We start from the raw sequence: 13,398 nt of genomic DNA on the forward strand, positions 1-13,398 counted from the left end.
AGAAGATACTTTACTGTGTGCGTGCGTGCGTGCGTGCATGCGTGTGTCCCAGCCTGCCTTGTTCTGTTTGTTTTCACTGTTTGTTTTGGAGTTTTTCGGTTTTGTGTCGCTACGGGTATTACTGGCTTCTTCTCCTCGAATAGTGTTTGGTTTTTCACACAAAAGCATATATGCATACCGCAGGGCGGGAAAATATTTTCTGGGCTGCAACACCTGGTATTAAGTTACCTGAATCCAAGCACCTTGGCAGGCTTTCTCGGTCCACATTTCGTCCTTTACCTCTCTTCTGTAGCCCTTTCTCTGCACTTGCCGCCTGGTAGCTGGCTGAAATAAGAACCCACTAGATGACCAGAGTGGGCACATGGGAGCGGGAAAGAGAGGACTGTGTGCGGCTGCACTGGTCCCAGACCAGTGGGCCCTCTGGGAGACAGTCCTCAGCACCCAGGGGAGGGGCCTCAGATCAGTGGTGACCGGGTCCCCTGGCAGACCATCCCCCCAGCCCGGTGCCAACCGGCCGCCATCGGATCCCTCACAGGGGATTAGTGGAGGAGAGATTACCCCCAGAAGGTACCAACAAGACGCAGCCCAGGGAAGAGAATCTACACCTCTGATTGGCTCCCAGTGCTTGAAAACCTAATTAGTAACAGGACACTTCCTGGTGGAGCCGAGCCGAGGTTTGATGTGCAGGGCACGGGGTGGCGAGACTTCCGCAGCTCCCACGGTTCACAGCAGTGACACCCCCGGTGGCCGCTGACTGCATTACACCAACAGACTACTACTCTAACAGTATGCCAGGCATTCAACAGGCATGTGGTGGCGTCCATGTGACCAACGCAGGTCAGCAGAGACCGGAGCTAACCAGGGGGAGCTAACCAGGGGGAGCTAACCAGAGGAAGCTAACCAGGGGGAGCTAACCAGGGGGAGCTAACCAGAGGGAGCTAACCAGAGGGAGCTAACCAGAGGGAGCTAACCAGAGGGAGCTAACCAGGCCGGAGCTAACCAGAGGGAGCTAACCAGAGGAAGCTAACCAGAGAAAGCTAACCAGAGGGAGCTAACCAGAGGGAGCTAACCAGGCCGTAGCTAACCAGAGGGAGCTAACCAGGCCGGAGCTAACCAGAGGGAGCTAACCAGGCCGGAGCTAACCAGGCCGGAGCTAACCAGGCCGGAGCTAACCAGAGGAAGCTAACCAGAGGAAGCTAACCAGAGGGAGCTAACCAGAGGGAGCTAACCAGAGGGAGCTAACCAGAAGGAGCTAACCAGAGGGAGCTAACCAGGCCGGAGCTAACCAGAGGGAATTAACCAGGCCGTAGCTAACCAGGCCGTAGCTAACCAGAGGGAGCTAAACCAGGCCGTAGCTAACCAGGCCGGAGCTAACCAGAGGAAGCTAACCAGAGGGAGCTAAACGGGCCGGGGCTAACCACCACTGACCAACCAGTGGGCAGTGGTGGTCAGTAGAGGCCATAGCTAACCACCACTGACCAACCAGTGGGCAGTGGGACTTGGAGAAACGGACCTCACATCAAAGGGTCCAGTGTGAGGCCCTGAGAGAACAACATTTTTTGTGATGTTGCCCCGATTTTCACGGCTGTTAAAGTGATACTGCGTCTCTTATGCTCATGTCTGCTGTTAATGGCCACATTCCAGACACATCTAGAATGTGGTGTCAAAATATAACCCAAGAAGACGCAGTAGCAGAGACTGAATCGATTATGCTGCAGAAAACCTGGTGGGTCGGGGGGGCGTGTTGGGGTTGAGGGGGTGTTCATGTAGGGGTGGGGGCCGGGTGGAGGCCGGGCGGGGGTGGAGCTGCATGTTTTCAGGCGTGCTGACCGAGGGAAGCGTGCGGGCCAGGCTATATTTAGTGTGTCGATTTTGTGACGCCAGACCCTCACAGCTATAAATATTCCATGACAGGACAGATCTGACGGGCGAACGAGAGAGGAAGGTAGCGGGGAGAGAACGAGAGAGGGGGGGGAGGGAGAGCTGCTCAATGGGCCGATTCACCCGCACCGCCCGGCCTCCTCTTCCATAAGGAGGGGAGCGCTAGCGGTCCGACGCTGGACAACAAGGCCACCGCCCGCTGACAGACACCCAGATCCACCCCGCTGCCAGGCTTTATCCACCACCGCTCCCAGCGCACGACACAGACCACACGGGGGGGGTGGGAGACACCTCCAGCATCATGGGGCCCAGGGGGGCAGGACGGGGACTATGGGGGGGGGGGGCTCACCTCCAGCATCATGGGGCCCAGGGCGTCCTTGTCGATCACGCTCTGGCCTGTTGACGAGACGTCGGCCTTCTGCACCTCCTCCTCATTGGCCGCCGCAGCCTTCTCTGTGAGGGACGGACGAGAGAGCGAGAGTCAGCGCACGCACACACACACACACACACACACACACACACACACCACACACACACACACACACACACACACACACACACACACACACACACACAAGGCAGAACGGGAAGCTGGGTCTTGCTTTTTGTTTTGGTTTTAGATTAGATTGCGGTTGCTTCTCTAAACCAAGGCCGCTGGGCTTCAGAGCGTTGCGTCAACGCTCATCCCCACATTCCTCACAACATGATAGAATACGTGTTATTTGGTCATCGCCCTTATCCGACACATGTTGCGGTGCGTTGGTTCATTTCTTAGCATGGAGACGCCCCGGTGGAATCTAACCCACTACCAGTGAGCAGCATGCTGCCCTGTCCTACCAGTCAAGCTGGAAATGAGCTGGATAGAGTTTGAGCGGATCACCACTCAAAGAAAGAAAGGGCACGCAGCCTCCTGCTTACTCATTAACTCCAGTAAACAGAGGCAGCAACACGCAGAGGTCGGAGGTCAAACCCGCACCATTCCAACCTCTCATTTAAAGATTCAACTATTTAAAACCCATTGTGCCAAATCCACACGCAAACCGAAAAACTGCCCCTAGTCTTCTTTCCACTATTCATCCATCCACACCTTATCGGTCTTTTCTGCAGCCTGGTGCCATGGGATCGAGCTGGGGCCTTTCCCGAACAAGTGAGGGGTCAGAGGTCACCGAGTGGGCTAAGAGCACGACAGCCGCCCACACTGGTTCTACACGGACCGGGCGGACGACATGTCACTGTGTAAAGAATCTCCATTATGGAACCACAGCCCATTCGCAGCTCCCCCCCGCCCCCCGCCATAAACACACGCTGACACACACAAAAAAACACACACACACACACACACACACAATCCCTCTGGGTGAACAACTTCTGCTTCCAAACACTGGAGACAACGGTTCTGACGGCCAGCGAACACGAAAGGACACTGTCCTAATTTCCGCTCAGATAAATTGACTCTGACCCTCATCCAACCGTACACACAGCTGGGGAGATGAGCCTGGGCTCCAAGAGCCCGGATACATCAGCTACAGATATGGTGGACCGCTCTGCATGCATCCAAGGAAGAAATGTAGTTTAATTACAAATTTATTACAGACGGTAATGTCTATATTTTTGGTTAATGGGTTATTAGTTTACGCTATGGACCATATGGGACTGGGACACACACACACACACACACACACACACACACACACACACACACACACACAGGTCTAGCCTGTACCTGCGCTAAGCTGCATTGCTCCATGTGAGTGATTGGGTTAATGGCCGTGCAGAGAGCCTTATGTTCCGCACGCAGGCTGCCCTACTTTCAGAGTCGCTGGTGAAACAGGAGGAGGAATAGGGGGGCTCTGTTGGGGGGGACTTGCTTTTGGAGAACGAATGGTGGAGGGAGGGGTAGAGGGGGGGGAGGGGCACATGCATTTGATTGTCGCAGCGCGCCAAGGTAAAGAATGACCATGTGGTGAATTCTCTCTTCCTTTTCTGGTGCGTTTGGGTTTTCTTTCCTCTGGACGCAGATCTATTGTAACAACAAGAAAGGGGGGGGAAGCAGCCCTGGGTACCCCTCCCCTGCCGCGCCGCGGTGCGCTAACTAAGTCCCCGACTCCCAGCGATACCCATTCATCTCCTTCAGCATTAATGATGTGTGTATCAGCAGGCCCAGCAGGGCTCGACACACTCACAGCTGCCCTGCCCATAGACGCATCACTCACTGTCGCCACCGCCCTCCCACACACACACTGGTTATTTACCAGCTCAAAGACCCCCGCATCATGCCAACGCAGCCCCCGAGAACGCGACGGCAGAATTCCTGCTCTTCCTTGACATACTTCTTACAGCGAGCAAGGCTTGTTACTCGGTGTGTTTCTTCTTCTGACAGGGTTATTATTGTTGATCTTCTAACGAGCGCATTGCGAGAAGGAATATAATCAACGTATCAGCGAAGCCCTCCATTATTTAACGACACCCGGGGCTAGCGGTGCCCTCAGCCAATCACGGACCAGCTCTGCCGGAGATGGCAGCTGGCACAGGCCTGCAGTTATAATTGTAAAGGATGGCCACTAAACTCTTGGCTGTTGCCGTATCTTTATGAGCTCTGTAACTATCCATTACTCTCTCTCTGCCAATCTCTCCCCCTCTATCTGCTGAAACCACAACAAGCTGGGAACACAGGACTGGTTTAATGGCTGCTGTATCCCCTTTAAGAACACAACTGCACCCCCGAATCATACGTGTTAGCTCCAGGCGGCCGGCAGTGGCGTCACCGGCCGAGGAGGCCTGCGCTTCAAGGCCGCCGGGCGCCATATCTGTTGGCCCGGGTCTGTAACCTCGCTGATACCTCCTCTCCTTCCCTGTTGCACAGCACTTGCAGGAATGAGGTGTTTGTTGTGGACGGCCAGGACGGAGTGAGCCTATCAGATTGAAGCGGCGTGTTTACCCCTGCTCTCATTGGTCGGCCTACAGATCAATCACTGCCTTCAGTGGGAGGCGGGCTGGGGGCCGCCACTCTCACGCCTAGCGTGAAAGGGCCGTAGGGGAAGGGGGGACAGGAAGGCAGAGCGAGGGAGGGAGCGCAGAGCGAGAGCAAGACAGAGAGCGAGGGAGCGCAGAGCGAGACAGAGAGCGAGAGAGCGAGAGCGAGCGCAGAGAGCGAGAGAGCGAGAGCGAGCGCAGATGAAAGCCAGAGTGTTTTCTGTGTGATTTTTTTTTTTCACATCACCGTTGCTCAGCATTGCGTAACCTCTTTGGCAGAGTAAGATACAGAAAGCGGAGACTGTAAGCCCGATGACTGGTGTGCGTGTGTGTGTGTGTGTATCTAAAGCTCTGTAGACAGACGACTCTTCTGATGAGCTAATGTTTATTTACAACTTTAAAGGACTAACTGAACTAAAATTAAACTACAAATGAACGCCCTGACAGAAACACAGCAGCGGCTCCTCCCAGCCTAGAGCAGCACTAACAGTATTCCCAACAGTATTCCAAACAGTATTCCCAACAGCAACTTCAAGGAAATGCCCATCGAGACAGTGACTTGAAATGACAGCGGTGTTCGAAAATATTCTGTATTCTACAGAAAATGCACGAATATAGCAAGGGGTTGAAATACAAAGGTTTGGAATACATTAATTTTAATAAACTATAGACTGGGCCCAATGCCAGATAATTATTTCCATACATTTCAATATAGGGTCTGCATTCATAGGTAAATATTGTGAAGCATTGATCGAAACTCGGGTGTCAATTTCCCAGTGATCATCTTTATAATACCTGTCCATAGTCAATATCCCCCAAGCCTTACCCAGTGGCACGGACAGAATGAGGCTTTTAGGCTGATTGGGAGAGCCTGGATGGGCCGAGCCATTAAATATGGGTGCTTCAGATGGCCAGCGATGCTAATGCTAACCCAGCTAGCCTTTTTCACCGTTAAGGTCACCCAATCTTTTCAACGGCCTTGAGTTCTGGCCTTGGGAGGCTAAAAGCATGCACACGCACACACTACATCGGACTTCCTTCACACACGCACACAATTCATTCAAGCTCAACCACACAGACAAATTACACTTCATTCATTCTCACACACTAGGGCTATAACAATACGCGTTTTGAAACCGAAATCGCGACACTCAAAGCCACGAACCTGTCAAGCGGTGCGAGAAGGCAGAAGCGTGACACGCCCTTTCTAACTCTCCGGTCAAATAGTCAGATTGAAATTTGCTAATAATCTGTCGAAATAATAGTCTGCTGACACCGCTCTTCTTATCGATGCCGTAAATCTGCAACGAGATGCCCTCTCTGTGGTGACAGCGCTCCGTGGCTATGGAGGATTGCATTTCTCCACAGCCTGCCAAGTCCTCGTATGCGATACGAACGACATTTATCCAGAGTGGTCCAAGCGCGCAAAAATAGCCTGTGTGATCCCTGGCTCTAGTGTTTTGTGTGCTTTGACCGGCAGTTGGTCTGCTTATAGGTCGGAATGAAGCGGCCACCGATTATTGACAGGATTGCCATTCTCGCGCACACACATACACTACTCGTAACACTATGCCTCGTTATCGCGAATCAGACGTTCATGATTTTTCCCATCAATTTGAAAGTTAGGCTATTAAACATGTTGCATTCTATACGGCCTGATTATGTCATTATTTAAGCTACATAGCGATAATAGGATATTTGACGGAAAATGAAACCTATGCAGGTCACTTTGACCGGCAACGTTTTTTCTAGCAAGAACGCGGGTTAGTGGTACCAAACTATTCAAATTACTATTATTTATTTGACATTAATATTTCCAAATACGTAAGCCTAAACCACAAAACTAGTTGAGAGTTTTTGCCTACCTGCAAGCATCCTCCAACTGCAATCTATGGTTATTTATTTATTCATTTTGCTATACTTTAATAGTATTCTTTCTGTTCAACTCTGTTCAGTGATCCAAATTATTTGTTATTAAATGGTACATTAAGTTATTTATATATAAGTGTTGTTTAAATAAAATGATTTTAAAATTTAAAAAAATCGTGGGATGTATCAAACCGTGGGCCAAAAGTTGTGATACAAACCGAATCGTGAGTTGGTGTATCGTTACAGCCCTATCACACACACACACACACACACACACACACACACACACACACACCTTGCTCCTTGATCTGTCTGATCTGCTTCACCGTCTCCTTCAGGATGGCACATTTGTCGGGCTTGACGTTGAAGTTGTCGATGTCGTTGAAGTTGGCGAAGATGAGCTCTGCGAGCTCCTCGATGTACTTGTTCTCGTGCTCTCGGTTGCGCTTCTCGTTGTTCCGCTTGGGGCTGGGGAGACAGCGGGGGGAAAGACGGACATTTAACAAAGCCCCGTGGAAGGAGGGTCTGTTGCTCTACAGGACTCGGAGGCTGCATCATGCATCAACTTATATGTTCATGTACACACACACAGAAACACATGCATCGTTATTGCTTTCATTTCACAGATGCTTCTATCCAAAAGTTGTCTCCTAGAAGCTGGGGCTCTGCGTGTTACTCATGATGCTTTCAGGCAGGCGTGGGAATCGAACCCGGTACCCTACGGCTGGGAGTCCTTTCCGAGCCACTTTATTCTCACTCATTGTATTAGACTATACTTTCCAAGGAGGGTTTGGAAGTCTGTGGCAAGCGTAACATTTTCATTTCTCGATTTTCACCTCGATTCAGGTCAGAGCTTCATTATGCACCGTTGTGCGTTGCCTTCATCAGTAACAACCACCAGTAAACGTCTGCAAGGACCCCGGCTCACCCAACTGCAGCTACGGAGCTCCAGAGACCATCGCGCTGCCCTAACCACAGAACAGGACCTTGCTGCATTGATAACCAAAATGAAAACCTCTCCTTGTTCTGAGTGACAGCTCTCCCAGCCAGGCTGGATGACCTCAGGTCAGGCTCCATACAGCTTCACACGGCCCAGAACATACCTCAGTGTTCTGTTGGGTTCTGTTTGGATGCATGTTAGGGCCACATGGTTGAAGATAAACCTACGTGTTACGGCGGTTGGACCAGGGGGAGAGCCTGCGATTGGCAGTGACGGCCAGAGGGATTGCGGCAGGACACCGCCGGAACCTCTCAGTTTGTTTCCGGTGTTATGAACGGGACGGGGCGCAGAGCGAATTGCCTCTGGACGCAATCGAGGGTTGCGTCCAGAGGCAGGGGACAACCAAACATCAGAGTGAGGATATTTGTGACACACGTCGGCCATCTTAGTTGTTTATGAAGATTCCTCAACATAGAGCGCTCCTCTATACGGTCATAATAACCCCTCCCTCTACGAGGTGGGCGCTTGTGATGTGCCGGGCCTGGTCCCCTGGAAACCTGTCTGAGCGGGAGGGGGGCCAGACGCATATGCCAGAGCAAACACAACATGAGCTGGCAGACTTGTCTGGTTCCTAGGCCAGGGGCCCGGGCTCTTGCACCTCCAGTAATGCCCTGAAGACTCTCAGGGAGCTGGAGACAGGGTTGGCCTTATGCAGCAGGTCTTAACCTCCTTGAGGTCGTGTTTGTGGGCCTTATTTACATTGGGATGAGGACGGTTTGGGTAAACATGGTTGAGGGGGCAACCTTGAAGAAGTGTTTAAAGTTAATTTAATGTGGCGTTTCTTCTAACATTGCTATTTCTGTGCGTTTACGAAGGATATCCACACACCGGAATTAAAGAAGGACGTACAATGAAGTGAACGTCCGCCTGCATTAGCGAGCACCGACGGACTCACTTTCAGCAGTCATAAACACTTTTGTAATAACCATAATGCAATCATATACATAAAGATCCATATATATAAAGATCTGCATCTCTTCAAATGAAACCAACCAGACGCAGAGGCAGCCGGGCGAATGAGGTTAGGGCTGCAGCTCAGGATTATTTTATAGATTTATCATTTAGTAATTTAGTAAATAACAAAATGCAAAGTGATGCGCTTGCCTTATCTGACAAGCATCCAAAAAAATTCTAAATATTCTATTTATAAAAATCCATGAACCAAATATTTAAAATTGACCTGGAACAATAATCAGCAAATCTTTATAACTTGTACCTGATCAATAACTTAAATGATGAATAGATTATTTGAATTTGAATGGATACATTTTCCATCGATAGACTTATCGATGATCGTCCAACAGTTTCACCCCAAGTTAAGGAACGGAGATGTTCTCATGGATACAAAGACACTGTGTAGAGGGCCGGTCGGGTACGCATCAGTCCATTTAACGGAGGAGGCTTCTTCAGGGGGGGTTAAAGCAGGAGGTGGACGTGGTGCTTCTGCTTACCTGGGTCCCAGAAGCTCCACAGAACATTCTTTGCGTTTCCGGGACTCTGCCCTGGAAGGGTCAGATGGGTTTTCACCGACACCACTCATCCTCACTGCATATCAGCGCCTGGGGAGACCAACACAGAGAGGGGAGAGGTGAGCTCAGGGGATATCAGCGCCTGGGGAGACACACAGAGAGGAGAGGTGAGCTCAGAGGATATCAGCACCTGGGGAGACACACAGAGAGGGGAGAGGTGAGCTCAGGGGATATCAGCGCCTGGGGAGACACACACACAGAGAGGGGAGAGATGAGCTCAGGGGATATGAGCGCCTGGGAAGACCAACACAGAGGGGAGAGGTGAGCTCAGAGGATATCAGCACCTGGGGAGACACACAGAGAGGGGAGAGGTGAGCTCAGGGGATATCAGCGCCTGGGGAGACACACAGAGAGGAGAGGTGAGCTCAGAGGATATCAGCGCCTGGGGAGACACACAGAGAGGAGAGGTTAGCTCAGAGGATATCAGCGCCTGGGGAGACACACAGAGAGGAGAGGTGAGTTCAGGGGATATCAGCGCCTGGGGAGACACACAGAGAGGGGAGAGGTGAGCTCAGGGGATATCAGCGCCTTGGAAGACACACACTCAGAGGGGAGAGATGAGCTCAGGGGATATCAGCGCCTGGGGAGACACACACACAGAGAGGGGACAGATGAGCTCAGAGGATATCAGCGCCTGGGGAGACCAACACAGAGGGGAGAGGTGAGCTCAGAGGATATCAGCGCCTGGGGAGACCAACACACACACAGAGGGGGGAGTTGAGCTCAGAGGATAGCCGCAACAGGCAGGTTGACGGTTGTTTAGTCTGGCAACATGAGTCTGTAAATTGGCAGCGAGATGGGATTTGATAGTAAACAGCTTCTTTGTTTCTATAAGTGACGTTTTTCAACCGGCTCATTTGACAACATGTGTCTGTAGGCTGTGTCTTTACACAGCCCACAGACACACACACACACACACTGGAGGTGAATAGAGTGAAAGTGGAGCAGGTGGAGAGTGGGGTGTGGGACGGATTCAATCATGTCTCTCTCGGGTGGCAAGGCTCTCCCCCCGGAGAGAGCGAACAGGAGCTCACACACACAGGAAAATACCCATATGCTACGGCAGCAGCGGCCGGGGCCAAGTCGCAGGCAGAGTTGAGCGGATTTGCACACACAACACGTGTTTGCGCGAGCCTTAAGAGGAAGCTTTGTTGGAAGTGGAAGGTTCCAACAAAGGCAGCCTATTTTTCTTTTTCTGCTCCAGCTACAATGGGAGAAAAACAAATAAAAGGCCGTTCAGGATTGATCCCTCCGTCTTCTCGTTGGACGCCGGTGCGGTCCAAGTGGACAAACCCGGTAGATAACACGGTGTGACAGACCCACGTGATGCGCATGTCCACAAACACACAGATACGCACGGCTTCCCTTTAGTGCAGGATTAAACACCATTCAGTGGACAAGGAAAGTGCATTGTGCCCTTATTAAGGACGACTTTAAAGTCTAACCGTTCCCGGGAGAGAGACACAGGACGTTCTGTCACTGCGCTCATGAGATCCAGAACACACTCCGTGTCTCTTTATCCCCGCTCAAACCCCTCCGCCGCCGGCCGCTAGACAGCACCAGACGATGGCTCTAAACCAACTATTGAAGACAACCCAACGTCTCCGTGATCAGCAGCCATCAGCCGCGGCCATCCACACGTTTGGACCTCAGGTGGGAGGGAGGAGCCGCCACTCCCTCCTGGGGTTTCAGACTGTAGTTCAGGCAGAGACTCTGAGAGAGAGACCCCGAGACAGAGACCCTGAGAGAGAGACAAAGACCCCGAGACAGAGACCCTGAGAGAGAGACAGAGACCCCGAGACAGAGACCCTGAGAGAGAGACAGAGACCCCGAGACAGAGACCCTGAGAGAGAGACAGAGACCCCGAGACAGACACCCTGAGAGAGAGACAGAGACCCCGAGACAGAGACCCTGAGAGAGAGACAGAGACCCCGAGACAGAGACCCTGAAAGAGAGACCCCGAGAGAGAGACAGAGACCCTGAGAGAGAGACAGAGACCCCGAGACAGAGACCCCGAGACAGAGACAGAGACCCCGAGACAGAGACCCTGAAAGAGAGACCCCGAGAGAGAGACAGAGACCCCGAGACAGAGACCCTGAGAGAGAGACAGAGACCCCGAGACAGAGACAGAGACCCCGAGACAGAGACCCTGAAAGAGAGACCCCGAGAGAGAGACAGAGACCCCGAGAGAGAGACAGAGACCCTGAGAGAGAGACAGACACAGAGAGGTGAACCCATATCTATGTGAGCAAGTCTACCGGCAAAACGAAGAAACGGACAAGATACCGAAACAGATGTGGCCCTAGAAGAACACACGCACACACACTTCCAGTAAGAGCTCACGAGGCATGCCATGTTGGTACACACACACTGCGGCCCGTTAACCATGGAAACGGCTGCAGCACACCGTGTGCGCAGCTCGGCCCGTTACATAACAGCCGGCTGCGGAGCGGCACGGGCCCCAGCACGGCTGCGGAGCCCTGCGGTGAGGCTGAGCGGCGGGGCTAGCGGTGGGGCTAGCGGCCATGCTAACAGGGCGACTCCCTGTTGGGCCGTATTGGCCTACTTTAGGCTAATGGTCGGGCTGTGCACGGCAGAAATCCAGGCCTGGCAACTGGGTAGAGGAGAGGAGGGAGGGAGGGAGGGAGGGGGACTCCCAGCCACCGTTCTTGGACGGATATAAGAAGGTCTTGACAACAGATGGCATTGTTGGCTGGTTCAAATTTATGGATTATTAGTGGGATAAAAAACAACATCTGGTGGAGAGAGCAGACGAACTGCATCTACTTGAGGGCCGCGTGTGAGAATGTGTTTACGTGAGGGGGCTCCTCCCCCAATGTAGGGGGCCCCTCCCCTAATGCGTGGTGCCCCTCCCCTTCTGCGAGGGGGCCCTCCCCTACTGATAGGTTAGCATACGTAGAGTGGTGCCGGCAGCTAAAATGAACCAAGTCTCCGCGGCAGAGGTTACAAGTCTTATTAATGAGAAGAGGAAAAGGCCATTAAACAATCATAAGCACTCCGCACTCTCCGTCCCCATTGGCTGTCTCCCTTCCAGCGTAAGTTACCATGGAGATCCCGGGCCCCCCCGATAGGCTGAGGCCGGTTCTCTCCGGGGCTGGGCGTGATTGGTTGCCTGTCTCTCCTTGACACGGCAATAACGGCGTGGTCATTGCCCATTGGGCGGGGGGGGAAGAGGGAGCATGGCCGCACACGTCTCAATGACAACGACGCAGACGGCTAAGCCATCCGGGGGGGCTTAGCCGGGTCTGGACCTGGTCCCCAGCGGAGAGGGGGGGTGGTCCGGGTCTGGACCCGGACCCCAGCGGAGAGGGGGGGTGGTCCGGGTCTGGTCCCGGACCCCAGCGGAGAGGGGGGGTGGTCCGGGTCTGGACCTGGTCCCCAGCGGAGAGGGGGGGTGGTCCGGGTCTGGACCTGGACCCCAGTGGAGAGGGGGGGTGGTCCAGGTCTGGTCCTGGACCGACGAGCAGCCAAAAACAACCACAGGGCCGTAGCTTAACCACTGCTACGGCTAGCTGTGTCTCTCCTATTGGTTTAGCCCTTAACATTAGCTTAGCCGCTGAAATTTCCCCAAGTGTTTCCATTAGGATGCATTATTAAGCTATCTATGGAATTAGCTTATCTGCAACTTTAGCATGGCTAACACTGTTGGCTTGGTGCTCCTGGGGTGGGGGCAGCGGTGTCATTGGGTTCATTACCCACGGCCGACAGTAGAGGAGAGAGTGGACGAGGTTTGGACGAGGTTTGAGCACCGGCGGCCCGGCAAAAGGGCACGGCTGACATTGTTTGCGGCCATGTTCCCTTCTGACACATCAAGGATGTCCCGCCCGGCTCTGGAGCCACGGGGACACTCCCTACGTCGTGCCGACGGCAGGTATGCATAGGTCGCATGATGATGGATGGGCCCGTCGCATTGCTGTCGACCGCGCATTTTAGCCAGAGTCTGAAGCGCTGCTTTTTTTTGCTGTTGCAGAGAAAACAAAACTTGAGTGGTAAGAATGAGAAGAAAGAGGTTACACGCTGATACACCGGTACGACACAAGGTGAAAACTAAACCTCATTTAGTTTTAATACACTGCACCATGTATAAGTGCATCACCTTCACCTGAACGCGTGTTTCTTCCTCTT

General features: G+C 52.6%; 1 protein-coding gene across 1 annotated transcript in view; it reads right to left on the reverse strand.

The window, feature by feature from the left end:
• ncoa2 (nuclear receptor coactivator 2) overlaps positions 1-13,398 on the reverse strand; it is a gene marked incomplete at its 3' end in the record, with an annotated part of 85,973 nt that overhangs the window by 50,963 nt on the left and 21,612 nt on the right. Inside the window, exons 3-5 of the mRNA XM_079755052.1 lie at positions 9,175-9,282; positions 7,019-7,191; positions 2,231-2,334 (exon numbers count right to left, since the gene is read on the reverse strand). Of these exons, the coding sequence (XP_079611178.1) occupies positions 2,231-2,334; positions 7,019-7,191; positions 9,175-9,263 (366 nt within the window). The 5' untranslated portion in view covers positions 9,264-9,282. The remainder of the gene's footprint in view (positions 1-2,230; positions 2,335-7,018; positions 7,192-9,174; positions 9,283-13,398) is intronic.

Source organism: Pollachius pollachius (assembly GCF_949987615.1).
Source record: "Pollachius pollachius genome assembly, chromosome: 17".
In the NCBI taxonomy this organism is placed as follows: Eukaryota; Metazoa; Chordata; class Actinopteri; order Gadiformes; family Gadidae; genus Pollachius; species Pollachius pollachius.